At 43.1% G+C, this 25,974-nt stretch overlaps 1 protein-coding gene across 1 annotated transcript in view; it reads left to right on the top strand.

Moving 5' to 3' along the window:
- dnah10 (dynein axonemal heavy chain 10) overlaps positions 1-25,974 on the top strand; it is a 57,638-nt gene that overhangs the window by 3,399 nt on the left and 28,265 nt on the right. Inside the window, exons 9-47 of the mRNA XM_072391516.1 lie at positions 148-346; positions 513-695; positions 838-1,008; positions 2,376-2,552; positions 2,662-2,823; positions 2,925-3,088; positions 3,183-3,334; positions 3,436-3,600; positions 3,705-3,912; positions 4,034-4,190; positions 4,294-4,773; positions 4,871-5,029; positions 5,115-5,231; positions 5,321-5,423; positions 5,508-5,686; positions 5,800-6,011; positions 6,201-6,357; positions 6,501-6,734; positions 6,813-6,935; positions 7,023-7,256; positions 7,375-7,598; positions 7,692-7,961; positions 8,072-8,255; positions 8,354-8,488; positions 8,585-8,737; positions 8,928-9,116; positions 9,340-9,486; positions 17,472-17,663; positions 17,808-17,926; positions 18,011-18,169; positions 18,266-18,401; positions 18,488-18,610; positions 18,698-18,829; positions 21,161-21,377; positions 21,597-21,716; positions 21,826-21,971; positions 25,207-25,359; positions 25,450-25,710; positions 25,788-25,960. Coding sequence (XP_072247617.1) covers positions 148-346; positions 513-695; positions 838-1,008; positions 2,376-2,552; positions 2,662-2,823; positions 2,925-3,088; positions 3,183-3,334; positions 3,436-3,600; positions 3,705-3,912; positions 4,034-4,190; positions 4,294-4,773; positions 4,871-5,029; positions 5,115-5,231; positions 5,321-5,423; positions 5,508-5,686; positions 5,800-6,011; positions 6,201-6,357; positions 6,501-6,734; positions 6,813-6,935; positions 7,023-7,256; positions 7,375-7,598; positions 7,692-7,961; positions 8,072-8,255; positions 8,354-8,488; positions 8,585-8,737; positions 8,928-9,116; positions 9,340-9,486; positions 17,472-17,663; positions 17,808-17,926; positions 18,011-18,169; positions 18,266-18,401; positions 18,488-18,610; positions 18,698-18,829; positions 21,161-21,377; positions 21,597-21,716; positions 21,826-21,971; positions 25,207-25,359; positions 25,450-25,710; positions 25,788-25,960 — 6,969 coding nt within the window. The remainder of the gene's footprint in view (positions 1-147; positions 347-512; positions 696-837; positions 1,009-2,375; positions 2,553-2,661; positions 2,824-2,924; positions 3,089-3,182; positions 3,335-3,435; positions 3,601-3,704; positions 3,913-4,033; positions 4,191-4,293; positions 4,774-4,870; positions 5,030-5,114; positions 5,232-5,320; positions 5,424-5,507; positions 5,687-5,799; positions 6,012-6,200; positions 6,358-6,500; positions 6,735-6,812; positions 6,936-7,022; positions 7,257-7,374; positions 7,599-7,691; positions 7,962-8,071; positions 8,256-8,353; positions 8,489-8,584; positions 8,738-8,927; positions 9,117-9,339; positions 9,487-17,471; positions 17,664-17,807; positions 17,927-18,010; positions 18,170-18,265; positions 18,402-18,487; positions 18,611-18,697; positions 18,830-21,160; positions 21,378-21,596; positions 21,717-21,825; positions 21,972-25,206; positions 25,360-25,449; positions 25,711-25,787; positions 25,961-25,974) is intronic.

The following is a 25,974-nucleotide window of genomic DNA, read 5'->3' as shown; positions in this document are numbered from 1 at the left end:
TTTGGTGGATATTCAACTCTTAATTTAGAATTGTAATTCACTAAAAGTATGTCAGACTAATTATGATCAGTAGTTAATCAGAATGCTTTTTCAAACGGGTTGTTTGATAGTTTGAATGTAAGCAACAGAATATTGTGCCTTAAACAGAGAGAAGAGGGAAGTGGGCAGTTCCCAGGTCCATGAGGCTAAGCAGGTTCTGGAACAGTGGAAGTTATCCTATTTAGAGAACCGTGCTGAAATTGAAAAATTAAACAGAGCTCCACGCTGGGAATTTGATCATAAGAGACTGTTTGAAAGGACGGATTATATGGCCTCTGTCTGCCAGGACATAGGAAGTGTTTTTCAGGTAAGTGTACATATGCATTGTGCAGCTCACACAATAACTGAATAGAATAGAAAATACTTTATTTAATTCCATTCTATTCAGTTATTGTGTGAACTTGTACATCAATAGAATAAATCCCTCTTGTTTGAAAGAACAAGAGAGACAAACAGAGATCTGTGTTGTGTAGGTTTTGGAGGAGTTCCACAACATCTCTATCCCAGAGCTTAAAGGTGTCAAATGCATTGATGAAGTGCTGAGCAGAGTGGATAGTTTAGTTTTGCCCTTTGAGGAGGTCAGTTTCAACCCTTTCAGCATCTCTAAGATGAGCAGCTGGAAAATGATTATGCAAGACTTTGACACTGCAGTTAAGGTGGGTTTTGGACATTTAAACTGTTTTTACGAGTTCAATATCACGATTAAATGTAATTTTGCTTCAATATAATTGCATAATTGTATGGATGTTCTATTTTTTGTCAAAGCTGATCTTTTTTTGTGTGTGTGTGCTTGTTCAGGCTATTGAGAGAGAGGCCATCAGTTGCCTCGATCTGTCTTTTAAGACACAGCATTCTTCAGCTAATGCCTTTGAGATGCTGCTAAAATTTAAACAGACTCGCTCCAGAGAAGCTATCAACAACCATTTGATGAGAAAGTTTGATGACATCCTGACCCAGTACTGCAAAGAGGTACCGTGTTGTGAAATGTTTGGGTTTTTTTTTAATGTCAAAGCGACAGCTGAGGAACGTTAAATGCATTCAAGTGTTTTGTGATGCCACTTTAATCCTAAATAACATCATTTAAACCAATATTAAAATCCTACAAACTAAATTAAATGATTACAGATCATTGGTCCATATTAAACCTGTAAGTTATTTAATGCAACTAGTGATCGACCGATATGGGTTTTTTAAGGCAGATGCCGATACTGATTATTATATTAATTTTTTTTTGGGCCAATTCTTTAAGCTGATAATGGTTTTTCTCTCCATTTACATGATAAAAATGACACAATGATAACAAATGTTATACAAGTCTCAATTTAAACAAGAAAAGAAACATTTCTTAACAAAACATATTAACAGTAGAAAACAATGTAGAACATTTAAAAATATAACAAAATAAATTTTAACACTTAAATGTTTGCGCACTTTACGTAGCAGCATGAGGCTGTTGTAGTGCAAATGACCTTCTTGAGAAGATTTGTTAACAGTAATACAACAAAAAATTAAAAAGAAAGAAACGTGAAGCGTTTTTTACCTCACCAACCCCTCAGTAAAGGTTGTTAGTAGTCCCTATTTAAGAGCTGCAGGTTCTAATGCAAGAAACAGAGACACTCTGCAATGTCTCCTGTGAGCCTGTTCCTCTTTTTATCTTAAATCTGGCCAGTCTCACTGAATACTCTCTCATTGGGAACAGAGGAGGGAGGTGGAGAGAGGAACTTTCTTGCCAGTGTTGCCTGGTGGTGCAGGCGGGATGCATTTGGCTCAGTGAAGTGCTGCCACACAGAATTTAATTTCTTTTCAGCCATTTTTTTCTACATAAAATAAAATGACCATGTTTTATTATCTCATCTATTATGCAAAGACAACCCACTAGAACCAGCGTTTAAACACCCGCGTTGACCCGCTAATTTCAGTGGCAGAGAGAAAGAGAAAGAAACTGTCAGTCAGAGTGAAACAGACACACACCACTGCTCCCTTGTGCTCACAGTGAGACAGAGACAGACTTTCAAAGTGCAGATAATACAGCTAAATTAGACAGTTAAAAATACTTTAAAAGTTTAAAAGTTACCCTTGTTGTTGGCAACGCCTGCGCTTCTCCAGCATCTCAATGCATGGCTGCTGAATGCGCTAATTGATCAGCGAACGCACACACATACAAGTAAAAAACGCACATATCGGTCGACTCTAAATGCAACAGTGTTCTACTACATGTTCATTTACTAAATGTAAATGTAAACCTAAAGAGTGTTATGTTTTGTTCATTCCATGTAGCTTCACTTTATTGTAAGGATGATCACAACAAGCACAAGATTTTTTTGTTCTTGTTGTAGGTTGACAGCATTATTGAAGTCTTTAAAGCAGATAAGGATGAACCTCCACAGAGTAGGGGTGAGCCTCCAGTAGCAGGAGCCATCAGATGGGCTGGGATTATTTTGCACCACATCAAACAAACTATCCTTCCCTTCCTGAAAGTCCCAGAGATGCTTGAGAGTGAACAAATCAAAGCGGTGAGTGAGGTCACTGTTGCACTGCTGTATAGGTGAGTATAAATATGGAACTGTCCTCAAAATAACGTTGGAGGCTATTTCATGACTTCTTCTTCTGTATTTTGCTCAGGCCAAAGACAAGTACCTAAAAATTGCTGTGCAGATCAAGGAATATCAGCTGCAGAAGTACAAGTGTTGGCTGGATAAGATAGAATGCAACTTGCCAGTGCTAATGAAAAAAACTCTATTGATTACCATTGAAAACCAAGATACGGTACAGATTACTCACTATGTATTTACTTAAAGCTGTTACCCTTGCAGTATTTTACTACAGATAAACTTACTATTCATATCCATTCAGATACTTCTGATTTATATTTTTTTCATATTAAGGATGTCCCACCAACTGAAAGCCAAAAAAGACATGTGCAATACAATGTGAACTCAGCTCCAGAACTCATGGAGGTCATTTCTGAGACAAAACGCCTTGTGTGGCTTGACTACATTGTGCCTGATCTTCCTCAAAATATAGCTCTACAAGAGGACAAATTCCTCAGGTGATGGCACTCACCAATACAGAGTTTTATACTAAATGTTAAAACCACTGACTGATGTTATTTCTCCTTTCACCTGCATCATCTTTGGTTTTAGGTATGTTCGCGACCTGAACAAACTTGTCAACCGCTATCACTCTGTGATGGATAGCCTGAGTGAGGAGCACCTCTCTATGCTGGTGCCACAAATAGAACCGGTCAAAAAACAGATGAATTTTGGATGCAAAAGACTCAACTGGAGCTCCTTGGGTACATTGCCCACAGAGGCTGAATTATCTGTGTGACATGATATATGCAGACTTGATTCAATTAATATTGTCAGTAAAACTGAATTCTGTGTTTGGTTTTAGGGATATCTGACTTCATCAGCCGAGGTATCCAGGCTGTCTCTAAGTTTGAGTCTGTGGTCAATCAGATTCACAACAATGAGAGTAATATTGAATCCAAGTTGCAGTCCATGGTGATGGCCAATTTAATGAAATTTCAAGTAGCAGATAAATCAAGTGCTCTACCAGGTAAAATCATCACAAGAATATTATTTATTAGGTGTAGGGATGTTTTTTTTAAAAATATGGATTCAAGAATGTCATCATTGATTTAATTTGTTGTTTTTCTCAAGGTGTGAAGGAGTTTTGTGAACACATTGAGCGAGAGCGGGTCAAGACTGTGGCTTTGCTGAGCAGAAAGTATACTGACATTGGTTTACTCATCACTAAGACAGAAAATCTGATCATGGAAACCAGCAGTGGCAAAGCACCATGTATGGCGAGTTACTACATGTACTGGGAACGGAAGGTGCTAGACTCCCTTATAAAGATGCTGCTTAGGTAATCACATGATAATAATGTTTTTGCTGCCATCTATTTTGTGAGTTGTATCAGTCACTGAATTTTAGTAATATGATTACTGAAGCATTGTAACATATCTCACGTTGGCTTTCACATAAAGCAACATCAAGGCCTTCAACATGGTGCTGATGGGAAATACTGCTCTTTTCCAAGTTGATGGGTTCCTGTCTGCCCCTAAGATTGTGTTGCAGCCCCAAAGAGAAGAGATATATGGGTTACTCATGCAGTGTGTCAGAGACTGTATTGAGAGCACTGAGGTGAGATTGTCACAGTTATTTCTTGTATTGTGGCATTTTGAAAGTATTTGGTAATATAACACTAAATCTGCAATCTATTTTTTAACCATACCTTTGTATGAAGCAATTTCCACGTTGGATGCGTGGGACCTGCATTGAGTGCCCACCTCTGCAAGCGGAAGCTGAAGATGAGTTGGTGACATTTACCTTCCTCAGTGAAGTGTGGCACAATCCACAGTTAGTTGAGAGTGCCTCGACAGTGTCCCAGAACATCCAGCTGCTGCTACGCTCTGTGGATGAGTATCTACACCACTGGCAGCGTTATCAGCCTCTTTGGGAAAATGACAAAACCACTGTTGTTGAGAAGTTTGCAGCAATGAGCCCATCCTGTGTCATGTGTGACAAAGAGCTGCAGATCTTTTCAAATGTTAAAGAAGAGGTGATGCAGGAGCCTCTCTGCGAGACTCGGCACATTATCCATCTAAACCTGGAGCCCTTGACCCACACAATACAGGAGATGGTTGAGTCATGGATCAGTTCACTGTGTTGCTCACTCATCAAACCTGCTAAAGAGGATCTCTTTAACTTGACAGATGAACTCATGGTACCGAATCATGCAAAGTTTGCCAAATGCTTTTATTGTAACTATCCTTTGGGTTTTGTATGTAATTTATCTTTATCATTTTTAACTTAAACAACAGCAACTCTCTAAGAAGCTAAAGCAGAGCCCTGACTCTTTTGAAGAACTTAAATCTGTTCTTGGCACCATCTCAGACATCAGGGACATGTCTTTGGACGTGGAGATGAGATTCACTGACATCCAAGAAAGATACAGAACACTTGCCATGTACAAAGTGGAGGTACTATGTTAAATGTTAATTTTTGTCTCCCCGGGAAAATCATATTGTTTCCCATATTAAACTTCGTGTGCTTTTTGCACTTTAGGTCAGAGAGGATGAATTGGAGCTGGTGGCTAATATTGGCCAGATGTGGAGTGATCTGTTTACAGAATCAAGACAAGTGGATCGAAGTCTTAAAAATGTCAAGAAATCATTTAGTGTGGTAAGACATGAAAGTCCTGCGCAATCGATGTAAAGAGAAGTGCATTTACAGGCCCCAAACTTCCTTTTCTCTTGTAATTATTCATAAAGATTACAAAGGAGAAGATTGAACTGTATAAGCAAGATTTGTCCATCTTCGCTGAAAGCTTCAACATGCACGGTCCTGGAGCTGTGGGAGATGACTTGGAGAAAGGTGCATGGATCCTGTCTGTAGTTGTTGTGTCAGTAACAGTAAGGTAAGTTTATATGTTAAATGTGTTTTTATTGTTCTTTTCAGGACTAAACCTTATGGGAAGATATGAGGTAGACCTTGCCAAGATATTGGCAGAAGGGCAGGAGCTCACTAATGCTGAGAAGCTGTTGGATTTTCCAGTCGCTGTGTACCCAGAGATTATCCAGATTCAGAAAGACATGGGGGGCTTGAGACGGATATATGATGTATATAAAGCTCAGAAGGTGGGATGTGATGGCTCTCAGTCACGAGTTGAAATTTCCAGGATATATTACCCACATTTTTTTATGTCAAAGCTTCTCGAGTATTTTATGTGTTTGTCCTTAACATCTTTCAGGATGCAAAAGCAAAGTGGTCTCAGACTTTGTGGGTGGATTTAGATGTCCAGCTGCTACAGGAGGGTATAGATGGTTTCATCAAAAGCTTGAGACAACTGCCTAAAGATGTTCGGGCCTTGCCTGTGGCCTTCTTTCTAGATGGACGCATGAAAGAGTTCAGAGAATCTTTGCCTTTGCTGCTCGACCTGAAGAATGAGGCCCTCCGAGACAGGTTAGTCTGAAGGTTGATATCAAACCTAACAAAAGTAAATCATACATTGAAAACAAATGGTAGAGAAGCTGGAGCAGTGTGGAGCAATATAATTTATTTTGATATTTCAACATTATACAGAATAGATTATATAGATAGAGTTGAGTCAGCTGAACAAACAATCAGATGAAACATATCACTATATTTCAGGCACTGGAAGGAGCTGATGGAAAGGACAGGCACTAGCTTTGAAGTGGACCCTGACAGCTTCACCCTGGAGAACATGTTTGCCATTGAGCTGTACAAATATGCAGATGTCATTGGTGACATTGTCACCTCCGCTGTAAAAGAGCTAAGTATTGAAAAGGCAAGCTTCCATGTTTATTGATTAAATATTATCTATTATCAACTAGGAGTTAGGTATCAACTGTATCAGTTTAGCTGTAAAATTACACATTACTTTGAAAACATATTACTCATGTTTGCTCATTTGTACTCATGTGATTTCAGGGAGTAAAGGGGGTGGTAGAGACCTGGGAAAACATTAAGTTCAGTGTGCAGCCTTATCTGAGAAGCACACAGGAATATATCTCTATTCTGGGAGCGATGGATGAGGTCCTGCTGAATGTGGACAATGACGTCATGAGCTTACAGAGCATGGCTGGCAGCCGTTTTGTTGGGCCTTTCCTTGGCACCATACAGCAGTTGGAGAAAGAATTGTCTCTCATTAGTGAAAGTATAGAGGTCAGTGAAAGACACAATTTTCCATCAAACTGTAGTTAATCCACCAAAGTAATTACCGACAAAATTGTATTTGTACAGGTCTGGCTGCTGGTGCAACGAAAATGGATGTACCTGGAGAGCATATTCAGTGGTGGGGACATTCGCTCGCAGTTGCCCGAGGAAGCAAAGAAGTTTGATAACATTAACAAGAAGTTTAAAGAAGTGAGTTATGTGATTGTGTGAGGCTGATGGAAGCAAAATATACTGCCCCTAAACTGTTCAAAATAATATCATCTAATTTTTGCATAGATAATGAATGGCACAGTGAGGGACCCAAACATTAAACGGTGCTGCCTGGTTCCTAACCGGCTAACAGATCTGCAGACCCTGAGTAATGGTCTGGAGAAGTGCCAGAAGAGTCTTAATCATTACCTGGATTCCAAGCGAAATGCATTTCCACGCTTCTTCTTCATCTCTGATGATGAACTCCTCAGCATTCTGGGAAGTAGCAACCCTGCCTGTGTCCAGGAACACATGATCAAGGTATTGCACCAGGACTGAGAAATTATAGAACAGATATGAACCTTTACTTTTAAATGTAGAGACGTGGAGGATGACTGCTTACCATTTTTGTGAAACTCTGTCTTTGCTGTTGCATTAGATGTATGACAACATAGCATCTCTAAGATTTGATATGGAAAGCAGTGGAGAGATGGCAGTTGGAGCCATGGTGTCTGCTGAGGGTGAAGTGATGGAGTTGAGGAAGCCCGTCACAGTGGAGGGAAGAGTGGAAGAGTGGATGATGGAAGTACTACTGGAGATGAGAAGGACAAACAGACTAATCACTAAGGAAGCAATCTTCCGCTATTGTGAAGACAGGAGTAGGTGAGTGTAAATATAAGAGAGGAACTCAGTGGTTTTGCTGGTAGTCATGAGTGCAAATGAACACAATGAATTTGTTATTTCCAATTTTTTCAGGGTGGATTGGATGTTTTTGTACCAGGGCATGGTTGTGTTGGCTGCAAATCAAGTATGGTGGACCTGGGAGGTAGAAGATGTCTTTCAAAGAGTAAAGAAGGGAGCAAAGCATGCACTGAGAAGCTATGCTGAGAAGATGCGGCGGCAGATCGAGGAGCTCGTTACACGCATTACTCAACCTATGAGTAAAAATGACAGGCGAAAGATCAACACTGTGCTTATTATTGATGTCCATACGAGAGACATTGTGGACAATTTACGGAACAACAGGTGAAATTTATCTTTACAGGTTTGAACTTTTATCTGTTGTATATGACTATTTTAATAGGCAACTTAAAAATTAATTCCATAATAGAATAAATATTTCAATCTTTCTGCAGTATAATGGATGCCAGGGAATTTGAGTGGGAGAGCCAGCTAAGATTCTACTGGGTCAAGAAAAATGACGACCTGTTTGTGCGTCAGTGCAGTGCTTCCTTCTCTTATGGCTATGAATACATGGGGTTGAATGGTCGATTGGTTATCACCCCATTGACAGACCGGATCTACCTCACCCTTACACAGGTTTATGAGGCTTTATTACCTTGTTACTCATAAAGACAAACATACAGATTATTCTATCTGATTGTTTTCTAAGCAAGATATCTTTACTGGTGATTCAGGCCCTCTCTATGTACTTGGGTGGAGCTCCTGCTGGGCCAGCTGGTACAGGAAAGACAGAGTCCACCAAAGATTTAGCTAAAGCTTTGGGTCTTCTCTGTATGGTTACAAACTGTGGTGAAGGGATGGACTGCATGGTAAGAAGCTTACACCTGAAAAAAACAAAAAGTGTCTGTTCTCAAACGTTTTTGAGCAGTGTCATATCTTACCTTCCCTTTTCTTTTTGTGGCCAGGCTGTGGGGAAGATTTTCTCTGGCCTTGCCCAGTGTGGAGCTTGGGGCTGCTTTGATGAGTTTAATCGCATCGATGCCTCTGTATTGTCAGTTATCTCTTCCCAAATCCAGACTATTCGCAACGCTCTCATTTTACACCTGAAAAGGTTTCAGGTAATTGTCTTGTACAGTGGTTATGCACGGCCAGTAATGAAAGTATTGAATGCTAACCCACTTTTCATTTACATTCAAAGACAAGTCGCAAAAATTGAGATTGATTTCACCTGGGATAATACGCTGTTTCTGCCTGTACGTAGAAGAGTCATTTACTTTTGTGTGACAGCATCTTTGTCATTACGCACAGTTTGAAGGGCAAGAAATCAGTCTAGATGACCGCATGGGAATTTTCATCACTATGAACCCTGGTTATGCAGGACGTACAGAGCTGCCAGAATCAGTCAAAGCCCTCTTCAGGCCTGTGGTGGTCATTGTGCCTGATCTGCAGCAGATTTGTGAGATAATGCTCTTTTCTGAGGGTTTCCTATTGGCCAAGGTAATATACAAACACACAAAAAGCTATTTTTATTTGATGTTTTATCCTCATTAAAATAATATGAACTATGCATAACTGATGACTTATAGTGGCTGTAGTACTTATGATTTATCCTGTTGTTCAAAAATTTGAAAAGATTCGCAATAATTCAACTTGAACATTTGAATGTCAGCAGTGTCAGCTAATGGTTTAATGTTTGTTTCTTTGCAATTGTTAATTTTAGGTGCTGGCAAAGAAGATGACAGTACTGTATAAGTTGGCCCGTGAGCAGCTGTCCAAGCAATCTCATTACGACTTTGGCCTACGTGCTCTGAAGTCTGTGCTAGTGATGGCAGGAGAGTTGAAGAGAGGCTCACCAGACCTCAGTGAGGTACAGATCAGCATCATAATTTGTGATCTTCCAGGTCTCGACTGAGGATTTGTTGCTGTTATGGTAATGTTAAGGATATTTTAAAACCCTAATGAAATACTTAGTGGTTTTAAGTCAAAGACTGAGGTCCGTCTGAGGGTTGCTTTTACATCAATCAGAGCTGCGGCTGAGTCAGTTGCAGGCAGATCTTGAATCTTTCATTATTTCATATTGAAAAATGCCTTATAGAACACATAAAAGAGACACAAATTTGTTATAGCTATTTTTGTTATAGATTTTACTTCCCATTCATTATTTCATCTAAAAACATGGCTGCTGCATCGGCCAAAAAGCTGTCTCTAATGAGCCCCATTAAAAAAAAAAAACAAAAAAAAAACTACGGGTTCTGGTTATGGTGGCAGAGTGAATGGCAGCACGCTCTTGAGCTCTCCTGATATTTCATGGTTATCACGTAACCAGTTGTGTTTTACTGTCCTGTTTTTTTTGTTTTTTTTTTACACTAAATATTGTCGGACACCCAAGACGCCTGCATAAACCAACGTGCCAAATGCCACCTAAAAAAATTGATGAAAAGAAAAATAGTTGACTGAGGGAGGCTGCTGTGGTTGGTGATAACATGGCTGGCCCTAAGCCATCGCAAGCTAACATCAACTGCTTCTTGGACACGCAGCCTCCACCCTGGTTTCTGAGAAACATGGAGAGTGATTCCGGTTCCGGGTCACTGCTCATGTGGTTGACTGGCCGGCTCGTAGAGCTGCTTTGTATGTGTTTTATTCATTTCTTTTTAAGCGTTTTTTAAAACGTGGCTATCTGTTTTCTAGTTACTTACCTGTGACTCTTCGTCTGTGCACTTTGCCCATGGTATTGTGTCCCTTTCTTCTCCCTTTTTTTTTTAACCAGTTTGTCAATGTGTGTAACGGGTGGTGTTTTGCAATTGCAGTACAAAGGAGTCAGAAGACAGTGGTAAAAAGTTCAAGGCTTTACTGAGACTCTGGCAGACAGACAAACGGTTTAGAAACCGGCAAACAGGAATCAGGAGAGGAGAGGCAAAGTTCTTGGTCAGGGACAGAAGGCTGGGTCAAATTACCAGGAGGCAGACGAAGCAGGGAATCAGGGACAGGCGAGGTCGGTACCAGTAAAGCTGGCAGGAGAACGCTGGAAAGACTTGCATGGCAAAGAACAATCTGGCAAAGGATAGGGTGTGGAGCTGGTGACTATATGCTGGGCTGATTGCATGTGATGAGAGGCAGCTGTGTGCACAGGTGAGTGGAGTGAACTGATGAGGTGTGTGTAGCTGACAGGCTGAGTGGGGCAGAAGCAGGATCAATGGAAAATTTACTGATGGTTGGATGACTAAACTGTGACAATGTGCCGGCAAGTGCCTGCTTTTAGCCACCCTGCTACTTACCACCTAGAACTAGCGATTGCCTCTCTGATATTGCTGCGACTCTTGACTCTTTTACCGGATTTTGTGGAATATCCTCACCCCCTCATGGATATTCAAGGACCTGTTGTGGCAATACTACTGCTGCACTTTTTTCTTTGATGGATAGCAGTAGCCACAGTAGGGACCAATCTTTCGTTCGGTCATCAGATCACTTACTCCAGAGACACTATGCTTCAGCTCACCGGACACCGTCAATATACCGGCACCACATACTCGTTTCCTGAGGAAATTCTACGCATGACCTCTGGCCATCATAACAACGCCACTCATAAGCACAAGGTAACCAGTAGGGGGAAGAAAAAAGGTGGAATCAGAGCCAGACTAAAGAGGGAGACATGTAAACAAAGACTGTTCCCCCCTGTTATACTTGCCATTGTGCCCTCACTCTGCAATAAACTGGACGAGGTACAGGCCAACATTAACCACCTACACGAATACAGTGTCACGGTTTACGTTCTGTTTCATGTCTTGTCTTGTCAATTCCTGTTTTATTTTGAAATCACTGACCTTCCCCTCTCGTCTCAGGTATCTTGCCCTTCCTCCCATGTCAGACGTCTGATTGTCTTCCCTGATTCCCAAGTGTTCCACCTGTTCCCCTTGGTCCCTCATGTGTTCAAATAGTCTGCGTTTCCCTTGTCTTGTGTCTTGTGAAACTTACCGTATTAATTATAGATAAACTAAGACTAGGACTAAGAATAAATTACAAAACAAGATTACACTGCAGGAGGAACGCTCACTGCAGGCTCGTGGTACTATGACTGTGAGGCTGGTAGTGTAGCTCATGGAAAGAGACAACATACTGGCACAAGACAAGGGAAACGCAGACTTTTTGAACACATGAGGGACCAAGGGGAACAGGTGGAAACACTTGGGAATCAGACAATCAGACGTCTGACACGGGAGGAAGGGCAAGATGCCTGAGACGAGAGGAGAAGGTCAGTGATTTCAAAATAAAACAGGAAATGACCAGACAAGACATGAAACAGAACGTAAACTGTGAGATACAGGACTGCCTTGATTCTAGCTTTTACTGAAACGTGGTTAAGTAAGAACGACAGTGGTAACATGCTGCATATTGATGGCTTTGTCACCCCTCTCAGACTTGACCGGACAGTGAGCTAACCAGCAAGCAACATGGTGGCGGTGTTTGTCTTTATGTAAACACTCGCTGGGTCTCGACTGTTATAGTGAGAGAGAAACTGTGTGACACGGACATTGAGATGCTGGCTATCTCCCTCCGCCCTTCTATTTATCTCGAGAATTCCCACAGCTTTTTGTCATTTTAGTGTATATCCACCCTAAAGCTAATGCTGACAATGCCACTGAACACATTCTGTCTACACTCAACAAGCTAGAACACATCTCACCAGACACACCCAAATTCATATTAGGTGATTTCAACCATAGCTCCCCTGGGAGACTTTCACCAGTATGTTACGTGCACTACATGTCTCGGTAAGACTCTACATAACTGCTATGGTTCTATTTCAGATGTCAGGAGACACAAAACGGCAGGCAAGAACCCAATAGCATGACACAGGGAACAGTTCAGATGAAGGAACAGAGGTTTAATAACTAGCAGAGGTCAAATCAGGTAATAATCGTGTGGCAAACAAATGTAGTAGGAGCAGGCAAAGGGAAGGTCCGTATTCCAAAAAGGCAGGTTAATCGCGTGGGAAACAAATCCAGTGGGAGCAGGCAAAGGGAAGGTCCGTAATCCAAAAAGGCAGGTCAAAACACAAACAGGCAAGATCAGAATCAGGATAACAGAACGCTGGATAGCTAGGGAAACACACTAGACAATCTGGCAAAGAACTGAGGGAAATGGACCAGTATATATACTGAGGGGTTGATAGCTGATGAGGAGCAGGTGAGTATGGAGGCGGCGCAGGCCAGGTGAATGAACTCAGGAAGTGATGCAGAGCAGGAGACAGACTAAATCCTGGCTGAAGTTGTGACACCATAGGGATATAGATCTGTCCCACTACCCCCTCTGGGCTCTGCTGACCACCTCACTATCCTACTCATTCCAGCAAACATTCCTATTATAAGGAGTGCTAAAAAAAAGTGTGCAGGGTAAAGCACTGGACCAAAGACAGCATTCAGCCCTCCAAGCATGTTTTGAGACCACAATCTGGAATAACCTCTTTACCCCCTCCAGCAGCTTAAATGAACAGGTTGACACTGTCCCCTCCTATGTCACATTCTGTGTGGATAGCATCATCCCCTCTAAATCTGTCACTATCTTCCCAAACAATAAACCCTGGGTCACCAAGGAGCTCAAGGAGTTCATCAACAAGAAAAAGAGGGTTTTCTTCACTGGCTCTGAGTTGGAGAAAAAAGAGGTCGATAGGGAAGTCAAGCGTGCAATTAAAGCTGCCAAGCTACAATATATGAACAAGGTGGAGCAAAAATTCACACAGGGGGCTCTCCGCTCGTTTTGGCAGGGCCTCAAAAATATGACTGCTGTTAACACCACCACCACCAAAACGTCATTCAGGTGGACAATAGCAGCCGTACATCTCTACCGAATGACCTCAGCTCCTTTTTCACCAGACAACACCATGCAAACTGATGAAGCTAAAAAAAAAAACACTCCAGCCCAAAGACTCTACCTTCACCTTCACCACAGAGGATGTGGTGAGAGCCCTCAGGAGAACCAAAGAGACCAGCTCTCCTGGACCAGACATCAGCAGCCGTGCTCTGGGGTACTGTGCCGAGCAGTTGGGAGATCTTTTTAAGACCCTGTTCCAGAGGTCCTTTGATAATGGGACAATACCCCAGCTGTGGAAACACTCTACATACATCCTTATCACCAAGAAGAGTACCACCAAAACACTCGATGACCTCAGACCGGTGGCTCTCACCTCCCTCGTGATGAAGTCAATCGAGATGATTATAAAACATCACATCATGAATGCAACAAACTCACTGATGGATCCTCTTCAGTTTGCATACCGCACGAGCAGAGGTGTCGACGATGCCAAAATATTCATTCAAGATACCCTCCACAAACACTTGGACCTTTTCCTTGTCCTTGTTTACAGTTGTTTTAGTCTTTACATTGTTGCCTTGTTTGCTGCTCTATGTGCCTTTAATTGCCCCTCAGGGACAAATAAAGAATTTTATTCTTTGAATTGAATTGAATGGAGAAGAGGTCGAACAGGATTCAGAGCACGTTTCCATCCCACCTCAACCAAGTGGACGCATCTATTATGTTTATGTTTATGCATTTAGCAGACGCTTTTATCCAAAGCGACTTACAAATGAGGATATAACATTACAGCTAACAATAAACTACATAGAAGGAAACCACTAGTCAGACTTTGTCAGAGGTGACAGGGGTGACAGTGCAGGGATAGTGGGAAGTACAAAAAGAAAAAGTAAAGTAGAGGGGTAGGGAAGTACAGCGTAAGTGCTAGGATAGAAGATGCTCTCTGAAGAGCTGGGTCTTCAAGAGTTTCTTGAAGATGGACAGGGATGCCCTGGTAGCACTCGGAAGCTGGAGGGAGTACAACAAGCTAACACAGAGAGGATAGCCCAACTGGAGCTAAATAGCACCGAGCTTTAGCGGTCCATTTCCAGCCTACAACAAAACCATGACACACTGGCCAAAAAACACTCCTGGGCTGAGGCTGATCTCAGGGTACAACTCGACGACCAAGAGAACCTACAGAGAAGGAACAATTTGAGGATTACAGGGTTCCCGAAGGGAGTTGAAAGTAGCGAAAATTGCCTTCCTACAGAAATGGCCACCTTCAATACTAGGTCTCTCTGACACGCCGTAGTTAGAGAGAGCGTACCACACGCTTCGGTGGAGACCACAGGATAACGGATCACCATGGGCCTTCGTCATTAAACTTCTCCGCTACAGGGATGTTGTCCAAATACTGAGCGCTGCATGGAAGAAAAGGGATCTCTTATACGATAAATCCAAAATAATGGTATTTCCTGATCTATCTCCAACCTTACAGAAGAAGCGGATGGCTTTCAGCGGACTCAAAATCCGGCTCCGCCAGGGCAACGTAAAGTACGGGATGTTTTATCCTGCGACCTTGAAAGTGGATACCTGCTGTGGGGCGACAAGAGCGTTTTACTCTGTGGATGCGACAGAGGGATTTCTTTGCAAAGAGTATCCGGACATGTTTTAATAAGTTACCAATCTCAGATTATAAATAAACAAGGAGCAAGGAGCCATGTGCTGCTTGTGACCACAGGTGAGGGTTAGGGTTAATTATCTGTATCTCAGCAGGTATATCAAACAGGCCAACATTAAAGCGCAATTTGAGGCAAGAGCCAGTTTTCCTAATGTAATCGGAGCTATTGACTGCACACACATTGCTATAAAAGCTCCATCACATGATAAATTTATATATGTCAACAGGAAACAATTTAATTCGATCAATGTACAGATCATATGTGATGCGCAAATGCAACTAACCAACATTGTGTTCAGTGCACGATTCATACATTCTGAATAACAGCTTTGACTATAAGTTGGCACTGTGCATGATGGGTGGTGAGTAACTTTACTCACCCTAATCTTTACCAGATGCTACCAACTCCTGTCCCGAAGCTATTTTTTTAAACAACTCAACCTTTGCTTTACACAGTTTATATGGAGAAGCAAACCGCCCAGGGTAAAGATGATGGTATCACAAAATCCTCTTGGAAAAGGGGGACTGAATGTCTCCAAAACTGAAAGGCTATGAAAGATAACAAATACACTCTCTCGCTCTTCAATTGAGGCGGACATAAACAAAAGAAGCTCTCTAGGAAAACAGAGGCACTATAAATTATAAACAATTAACTTAGGGCACACCTTTAACGGCGGCGCAAAGATCTTAAAGAACGAAACACAAATCGCTCCACTAACGGAGGTATCTATGAAACATTAACAAATCAAAATCTCTCCAAACGGGAGGAAAAAAAATAGACTGTGAAACTTACCGAGAAAAAATTAAAGCTATGGCTAAAGAATTAAGAACAATAAAGGATACGCTCTGCAGGAGAGTTGCTCGACTGCAGGCTCAAGGAATCAAAGGCTGTGAAAACTAGCGACGTGGAAATTGTGGAATCAAGACGCTAGCTCAGAATGTATGAAGCTCGGAACAGAGTACAACACACTGGTACAAGACAAGGGAGGCACAGACTATTTGAGCACAAGATGAGCCAAGGGGAACAGGTGGAAACACCTGCAAAGATACTACCTCCAGTAGGGGTCCTTAGGCAAGACCCCCTTACCCTACCTGCCTACCTGTAAGTCGCTTTAGATAAAAGCGTCTGCCAAATGCATAAACATAATCAGGGAAGACAATCAGACACTTGACACAGGAGGAAGGGCAAGGTACCTGAAATGAGAGGGAAGTTAAGATTTCAAAATAAAACAGGAAATGACAAGACAAGAAATTAATCAAAGCATAGATCGTGACAAGATTATGTATTAGTCGTCATTATTTTTCATTTAACTCACACAATACAATCTTATTCATAGAACTTATTATACCCCTGACAGACTACATAAATCAAAGCCTCAGTACTCCCAGTTTTGCCCAAGATGCAAATCTGGAATAGGAACGTTGGTACATATGTTTTGGACTTGCCCTTGTCTTAATTTGTATTGTATGTCTATAGTCAAAGTGCTTAACGGTATTACAGGTCAGACCATCCCCACAGAGCCAAGAGTAGTCCTCCTGGGCAACACATCTATGTTGAAAGTCAATAAAAACCATCTCAAATTTATTAGAACTGCCCTTATCACAGTCAACAAATGTATAGATATGCATTGGAAAGATGCATCACTACCTACACTTGCTAGATGGACAAATTAACTAGCATTGTGCACACCAAAGGAAAAGATTTTGTGCAACTTGAAGGGTAAAACCGGAGAGTTTCAAGAGATCTGGGGTGGTTTTCTAACATATGTGAATGCAGGATCCACAATAGAGTAATCCTTTTATATTTATATAAGCCTGAAGCTTCAATGCCAGGTGATTCTTTAACAGGCTTATTCAACAACTGCTGTTGTTTCTAGCTTTATTTTTATTTACTTTGATTTTCATTTTATCTTTTTCTTCTTATTCCAGCCTCTCAACTAAAGTACTGTGCAGTGGCTATTATTAATCCCTCTCTGCAACAATAATGTTCTATGTTGTTTTCATTTGTGTCTGTTTTATAATTTACAGAAGGTTTGCATTTGTTCTTACTTATCTTTACTGGTACACACTCTGTAGGAACAGATAGTCAAACCTGTAGGGATGGGTTGGGAGGGAGGGATGGGCCGACATGATATATCTTTGTACATTGTCCTGCTATTCAGCTCTGGGGTTGTTATGTTAAAACAGAAAAAACAATAAGAAAAAAAACTAGAAGTATGTAACAGCATACATATCTACAGAATTTATTTTGCTTAAAACAATAAAGGTCGATTATAAAATACTTTTAGTCTTGCAATATTTCGTATTTCTGAAAATCTACATATTCTTTCATTCTTTCTTTTTAATGACTTGACCACTATATACCTCTTTCATGTCAACAGGATGTGGTATTGATGCGTGCCCTCAGAGACATGAATCTGCCGAAGTTTGTGTTTGAGGACGTTCCTTTGTTTCTTGGGCTGATCTCAGACCTGTTCCCTGGACTGGATTGCCCTCGTGTGCATTATCCCAGCTTCAATGGTGCTGTGGAGCAGACCCTGCAAGAAAACAAATATATCATCCTGCCCATCCAGGTGTTTCATCTGCAACTTAGATTTTTGCACCTTTGAGACAAAGGGTTTCTTATACAATTTAACGACACATTAATTTTACTCTCAAAGACTTAAATAATGAAAAATTATTGGAATGTTGATTGTTTGTTATACTGCCTCTGGTAGTTGGATAAAGTGGTGCAGATGTATGAGACGATGATGACCAGGCACACTACTATGATTGTGGGTCCAACAGGTGGAGGAAAATCAGTCGTGATCAGCACATTATGTCAAGCTCAGACCAAGTGAGTGTTTCTGTTTACATCACTCCTTTTCCACCTCCTTGATCTTATGTGTGGACGACCATGATCTTCATGTTGTCTCATCAGATTGGGGCTGCATACCAAGTTATATCCCCTGAACCCTAAAGCCATGAGTGTCATTGAACTTTATGGAGTTCTTGACCCTGACACTCGAGACTGGACTGATGGGATTTTATCCAACATCTTCCGCGAAATGAACAAGCCTACTGACAAAAAAGAGAGAAGGTAGAAAGTGAAACATTAAAGGAAACATGTGCCACTAACACAATATAAGAGGAAATGCTGTAAAATATCACAATAAGACATCATTTTGACTCACAGGTACGTCCTGTTTGATGGGGATGTGGATGCCCTGTGGGTAGAGAATATGAACTCAGTGATGGATGACAACAAGCTCCTCACTTTAGCCAATGGGGAACGGATCCGTTTACAGAGTCACTGTGCACTGCTATTTGAGGTTTTGTCTTAAGTTTGAAATTGCTATTAAAATAACACTTTATAACCTCTCATAGTAGATCTTGTAACGTAACTTTGACTCCACAGGTTGGAGATCTGCAGTATGCTTCCCCTGCTACTGTGTCTCGATGTGGGATGGTTTATGTTGACCCCAAAAACTTGCGATACACTCCATACTGGCAGAGATGGGTGAACAGCAGACCTGAAAAGGTATATGAAAATACATAGACTATGTGACAGGTAATCTTGTCTCTAATTTGATAATATCTCAACAATGTCTGTCTTTTTTTTTTTTAGGAACAAGAGAATCTTGACAGACTGTTTGAGAAATATGTACACAGCAGTATTGACATGATTGTAGATGGTATTGTTGATGGTAAACAGGATCATAAACTGGAGACTATTGTCCCTCAGACTGATCTGAACATGGTAGGTCATTCACTCATCTCAAATAAGTTTCAGCACTTGATTGGTTGTATTTAAGCAGAAAATATGAAGAAAAGTTTGTTATAGTTCCATGTTTAAAATACCGTGCTTTCCGGACTATTAGCCGCACCTGAATATAAGCCGCAGAAGCTAAATTGCATTATTTGTACATATACAAGCCGCACCTGACTATAAGCCGCAGGTTTTTTATGTTTAATTACCATATGGTTCGTGCACAGAGGGGATTGTTGGGAAAGAGGCAACTGTTTGGGGAAGCTTCTATTTATTAACATTTCAACACAAGTTGCATAACGTTTTCAACCATTTAGTGCAATAGTAGCTACAGAACATATAAAGCTACAACAACAAATAAAGTAACACTGTAACACGACAGTAAGTCTAAATTGCAGTAACACGGCTGCTTAAAATATACGGTTATCAGCCTACCAGAAAAGTTATTACCGTAATCCTCCTCTTCATCAACATCATCAACAAATAAAGTGCCTGTAACACGACAGTAAACCTAAAATTGTAGTAACACGGCTGCTTAAAAAAAAACGGTTATCAGCCTACCAGAAAAGTTATTACGTTAACCCTCTTCTTCATCTTTGGTGAAGTACACGGCTGTAACCAGAAAAGTCAGGTCATTAATCCTCATCTTCGTCTTCTTCCTCCGTACTAAAACCACAAAATTCCTCATCTTCAGTGTCGGAAACAAATAGGTTCAGGGCTTCGTCAGCCACTCTCCCCTCTCTTTCGATGTCGCTCTCAAAACCAACGAACTCCTCTTCGTCACTGTCGGAATCGAACAGCCTCTGAAAGGCCTCAGGTGTGGCGGCGTCCTCCTCTCCATCACGCAGCAGTCCAGCCTTTCTGAACCCGTTGGTGATTGTGGATTTTTTTACACTCCTCCACGCCATCAGGATCCACTCGCAAACTTGTGCGAAGGTGGTTTTTCTCATGCGACCTGTTTTGGTGAACGATTTATCACCCTTCGTCATCCACGCCTCCCACTGAACGCGTAGTGCCACTTTGAACGCACGATTGACACTGATGTCGAGTGGCTGCAGATGCTTCGTTGTGCCCCCAGGAATCAAAGCTGGAACAGAGTTTGTGCTCTTGATGGCTGCTTTAACCGAATCTGTTATATGCGCCCTCATACTGTCCAAAACTAGCAAAGCTTTTTTTTGCCGAAAGTATCCTCCAGGGCGTTTGACGTAGCACTCATTCAGCCACTCCTTCATTACGCTTTCCATCATCCACCCTTTCTTGTTGACTTTAAAGGAGATGCCGTTTGGGATCTTTTCTTTTGGCATTGTAGTCCTCTTAAAAATCACCATTGGCGGAAGCTTCACTCCAGATGCTGTGCAGCCAAGAACACAAGTGAAATTTGTTCGCTCGTGTCCAGTGGTTCTCAACGTGACGGACGATTCACCTTTCTTGTTAATAGTCCTAGTGAGAGGCAGGTCAAATGTTAATGGCACTTCATCCATATTTATGATCTGGTCCGGTCCGATGGAGTATTCCTCTATCTTTCTTTGTGTGAATTCGCCAAAGTTTGTTATTTTTTCCTGGTAGTCGGGAGGGAGTTGCTGGCACACAGTCGTCCGCGCCCTGATGGACAGTCCCTTTCGCTTCATAAATCGGAAACACCAGGATGGTCCACCTCTAAAATGTTCAATTTTCATTTCGGTGGCGACTGCTTTGGCCTTCAGTCGGATCTGCACGGTGGAAACACCTCGGCCGTCTGTTCTTTGTGTGTTCACCCAATCTTCGAGAACGTCTTCAAGTTCGGGCCATTTGCTTTTGTGACCTCTGAAAGCTTTTTTTGACTTTTTGCATTGAGACAATTCTTCCTGCTGGCGTCTCCAACGTCTCACCATTGACTCGTTGATTCCAAGGTTACGTGCAGCGGTTCTATTTCCTTCGTTTACTGCTAAATTGACTGCCTTTAACTTAAAAGCTGCATCATATGCATTTCTACGTTTGTTTTCCATAATGAGGGTGTCTCACAAACTGTCTTGCGCTCAAAATGGCCGTCTTTCTCGCTGTCGTTCTGTCTTGTACCACTCCGGTAGAAGTCTGCTTCCGGAGGACCTCCGCGTTCCCGTGCGCGCGGCTACTTGTGTGTTGAAGCAAATGTGACGTCAACATGGTGGATGGTAAAATCCATAGATTTAGGTATCCCCCTAGTGGCCATTAGCTGTAAAAATCCATAGATAAGCCGCGCTGTTATATAAGCCGCAGGGTCGAAAAATGGGGAAAAAGTCGCGGCTTATAGTCCGAAAAATACGGTACTTAAATTAATTTTGTATGTTTTGATCTTTTGTTCAGGTCACTCAGTTATGCTTGACACTGGACGCTTTGCTTGAGAGTGAGAGCAGCAGCGCTGATGTCCTTGAGTGTTACTTCCTGGAAGCTCTGTACTGCTCACTGGGGGCCACGTTGATGGAGAGTGGTAGAATCAAGTTTGACGAGTTCATCAAAAAGGTTTCCTGCTTAGCCACTGTGCATGATGAGAAAGCCCAGGCTGGGCCTGGTGAGATCCCAGGTAAAAAGCAGGGATTTGTCCTTAAACAATGATGAAACCACCCTTCAATGTCAGCATTATGCTTTTTTTGTGTACTACATATGATTTGAAATTGTGTGTTGTAGAAATATAATAAATTATGGTATACAATTTGGTGTAGAAGGAACCTTATCACGGTATACTCTCCAAAAGAGTACAGTATGTGTGTACATGTGTTTTACAATGACTGCCTCCATACAGGATACCTCCCAACACTGTATGATTTCCATTTTGATGGAACACAGGAGAAGTGGGTACCCTGGAGGTCCTTGGTTGCTAAATATATCCACAACCCTGAAATGAAGTTTGCTGATATCTTAGGTAACTGTTCTTTCTGTGAGCAGGACAGCAAGCACTAATTAAGTATAAATACATGCATAAGCATCTAAACATTTGGCCTTCACTTATTTATGCTCTGCCTATGCTTCAGTGCCAACTGTTGACACCACAAGAGCCAGCTGGATTGTGGAACAGATGGTGAAGATAAAGAGGCCAGTGCTACTGGTTGGAGAGTCTGGCACTTCTAAGACTGCCACCATCCATAACTTCCTAAAGAATGTCAATGCAGATACAAAGGTAATATTGAAGGGGGTATGTTATGTTAAAGTTTTGACTTTAGCCTCTTAACTTTAAAACACAGAGAAAAATACTGACATAGAAGCCCAGAGTTTTTATTTATCCTATATGTGATGAAAGCATTACAGTGTGGCTTTGACTTGTCTAGCAACTTTGGGCTGGGCATTATCTTTCATTGGCATTTCCTCCCCTGGCATAGTGGCTTATCCATCCATCCATTATCTCCCGCTTCTCTGGGGGTTGGGTCTTGGGGGCAGCAGCTTGAGCAGAGAAACCCAGATGACCCTGTCCCCGGCCACTTTCTCCAGCTCTACCGGGGGGACCCAGAGGTGTTCCCAGGCTAGCCGATATACATAGTCTTCCCTATGTGTCTTGGGTCTTCCCCGGGGTCTCCAGATGTCCAGATGGGGGATGTCCCCAGAACACCTCACCAAGGCATCCAGGAGGCATCCTAACCAGATGCCTGAGCCATCTCATCTGGGTCCTCTCAGTGTGAAGGAGCAGCGGTTCTACTCCGAGCCCCTCCTGGATGACTGAGCTTCTCACTCTATCTCTAAGGGAGAGCCCAGACACCCTGCAGAAGAAGCCCATTTGCCGCTTGAATTCGCAATCTCGTTCTTTCGGTCACTACCCACAACTCGTGACCATAGGTGAGGGTAGGAACGTAGATTGACCAGTAAATTGAGAGCTTCGCCTTTTGGCTCAGCTCCTTCTTCACAACGACGAGTCAGTGCAGATCCCGCAACACTGCGGACACCGCACCAACCCGCCCATCAATCTTCCGTTCAATTCGTCCCTCACTCCTGAACAAGACCCTGAGATACTTGAACTCCTCCACTTGGGGAAGGATTTCATTCCTGACCCGGAGAGAGCATTCCACCCTTTTCCGGCTGAGGACCGTGGTCTCGGATTTGGAGGTGCTGATTCTTATCCCAGCCGCTTAACACTCGGCTGCAAACCGCTCCAGTGAGAGCTGAAGGTCATGGTCCAACGAAGCTAACAGAACCACATCATCCGCAAAAAGCAGAGACCCAATTCTGAGGTCGCCAAATCGGACCCCCTCAACACCCTTGCTGTGCAACGCTTTCTCCAAGTCCACAAAACACATGTAGACTGGTTGGGTGTACTCCCTTGCAACCTCCAGGATGAGGGTGTAGAGCTGGTCCACTGTTCCACGGCCAGGACGAAAACCACTCTGCACCTCCTGAATCCGAGATTCGACTATCTGACAGATCCTCCCCCCGAATAGACCTTACCAAGGAGGCTGAGGAGTGTGATCCCCCTGTAGTTGGAACACACCCTCCGGTCCCCTTTTTTAAAGAGGGGGACCACCAACCTGATCTCCCAGTCCAGAGGCACTGTCCCCGATGTCCAGGCGATGCTGCAGAGGAGTGTCAGCCAAGACAGCCCTACAACATCCAGAGCCCTGAGAAACTCAGGACGGACCTCATCCACCCCTGGGGCCTTGCCACCGAGGATCTTTTTGACCACCTCGGCAACCTCAGCCCCAGAAATGGGAGGCCTCGTCTCCGAGTTCTCCAACTCTGCTTCCTCTGAAAGCATGTTGGTAGGATTGAGGTGGTCCTTGAAGTAATTTCCGTACCGACTCGCAACGCCCCTAGTTCAGGTCAGCAGAGCCCCGTCCCCACCATACACAGTGTTGACGGTGTCCCAGGAGAGGCCCGGGTTTTCGCCTCAGCAACCGCCGAGGCTGCCATCCACTTGGCCTGTCGGTACCCATTAGCTGCTTCCAGAGTCCCACTGGCCAAAAAGGCCCGATAGGACTCCTTCAGCTTGACGGCTTCCCTCACCGCTGGTGTCCACCAGCGGGTTCGGGGATTGCCGCCACGACAGGCACCGACCACCTTACGGCCACAGCTCCAGTCAGCCGCCTCTACAATGGTTCATTCAGACTCAATGTCCCCCACCTCCCCCGGGACATGGTTGAAGTTCTGCCGGAGGTGGGAATTAAAGCCCCTTCTGACAGGGGAGTCCGCCAAACGTTCCCAGCAGACCCTCACAATACGTTTGGGCCTGCCAGGTCTGATCGGCATCCTCCCCCACCAGCGGAGCCAGCTCACCACCAGGTGGTGATCAGTTGACAACTCAGCCCCTCTCTTCACCCAAGTGTCCAGGGCACACGGCCGCAAATCCGACGATACAACCACAAAGTCGATCATTGAACTGCGGCCTAGGGTGTCCTGGTGCCAAGTGCACATATGGACACCCTTATGCCTGAACATGGTGTTCGTTATGGACAGTCCATGACAAGCACAGAAGTCCAACAGCAGAACACCACTGATTCAGATGGGGGGGGGGGGGGGGGGGGGGGGGGGGGGGCGTTCCTCCCAATCACACCCTTTCAGGTCTCACTGTCATTGCCCTTGTGAGCATTGAAGTCCCCCAGCAGAATGAGGGAGTCTCCAGCAAGAGCACTCTCCTCCAGGGACTCCAAAAAGGGTGGGTACTGCTGTTTGGTGCGTAATCACAAACAACAGTCAGGACTTGTCCCCCCACTCAAAGGCGGAGGTAGGCTACCCTCTCGTCCACTGGGGTAAACCCCAATGTACAGGCACACAGCCGGGGGGCAATAAGTATGCCCACACCTGCTCTGCACCTCTCACCACCGGCATCTCCAGAGTGGAAGAGAGTCCAACACCTCTCAAGAGGACTGGTTCCAGAGCCCAAGCGGTGCGTCGAGATGAGTCCGACTATATCTAGCCGGAACCACTCAGCCTCACACACCAGCTCTGGCTCCTTCCCCAACAGAAAGGTGACGTTCCACATCCCAAGAGCCAGCTTCAGTAGCCGAGGATCAGACCGCCACAACGGGCCCACAGGTGGTGAGCCCGTTGGAAGTGGCTTATCAACCTGTTCAATGTTATACTTGATATGAGACTGTGTTTACAAGAGGGATTAGTACCAACCATAAGTGGCTGAACTATGCGTGATTTCAGAAAAAAAAAGAACAATCAAATATTTTTCTGTCAATTTGGTATTTACTTGTGTGAGCTTGGTTAGGACTGTATGCTAGTTCGAGCTGTTAGGCTCGGTATTGTGTGCTCCCTCATACAGTAATAATGTGCTTTTGGGATTATTAAGTGTAATTTATGTTTGGATGGTAGCTCGAAGCTGTACCACAGATCTCTAACAGACATTTCATTCAGACCTCAGGAAATTGTAAAATAATTTAAAAAAAATCTCAAGATGACCCTGTTCAAATATCTTTTTCTAGATTCCTCTCGTCATCAACTTCTCATCCAGAACGACTTCGTTGGACCTGCAGAGAAACCTGGAGGCTAATGTGGAAAAAAGGACCAAAGATACTTATGGTCCCCCAATGGGGAAGAGACTACTGGTGTTTATAGATGACATGAACATGCCAAAAGTACCTATTCCTTGCTCTCTATCAAGTCTGTTATTTCCTTTACTGTGGTGATAGAGCTTGTATGTTTGAATTTTTGTAATGCATTTTCAGGTGGATAATTATGGTACACAGCAGCCTATTGCTCTTCTGAAGCTTCTGCTGGACAGAGGAGGCCTGTATGACAGAGGAAAGGAGCTCAACTACAAACTCCTCAAGGACCTTGGCTTCATTGCTGCCATGGGGAAGGCAGGAGGTGGGAGGAATGAGGTGGATTCACGCTTCACCTCGCTCTTCAGCGTCTTTAGCATTCCGTTTCCAACTGTGGAATCTCTCCACCTCATCTATGCTTCCATTATCAAAGGTCACGCTAGAGTAAGTGTCTGTTTTCCCACACAGAGTCTTGATCTTCGATATTACTCAGATTTAATAAACTTGATTTAATTTTGTAGCCATTTGAGGATGCTATACAGAAGGTTTGTGACAAAGTCACCTTCTGCACACTGGAACTCTACAACATCATTATCAAAGATCTGCCACCCACGCCCTCCAAGTTCCACTACATCTTCAACCTGAGGGACCTGTCAAGAGTCTATAATGGACTGATTCTCACCCAACCAGACAGGTCTGAGCTAACAC

This window comes from Leuresthes tenuis, unplaced genomic scaffold, assembly GCF_036924035.1.
Source record: "Leuresthes tenuis unplaced genomic scaffold, fLeuTen1.0.hap1 SCAF_8, whole genome shotgun sequence".
Classification (NCBI taxonomy): Eukaryota; Metazoa; Chordata; class Actinopteri; order Atheriniformes; family Atherinopsidae; genus Leuresthes; species Leuresthes tenuis.
This window is presented reverse-complemented; position numbering and strand designations above follow the sequence as displayed.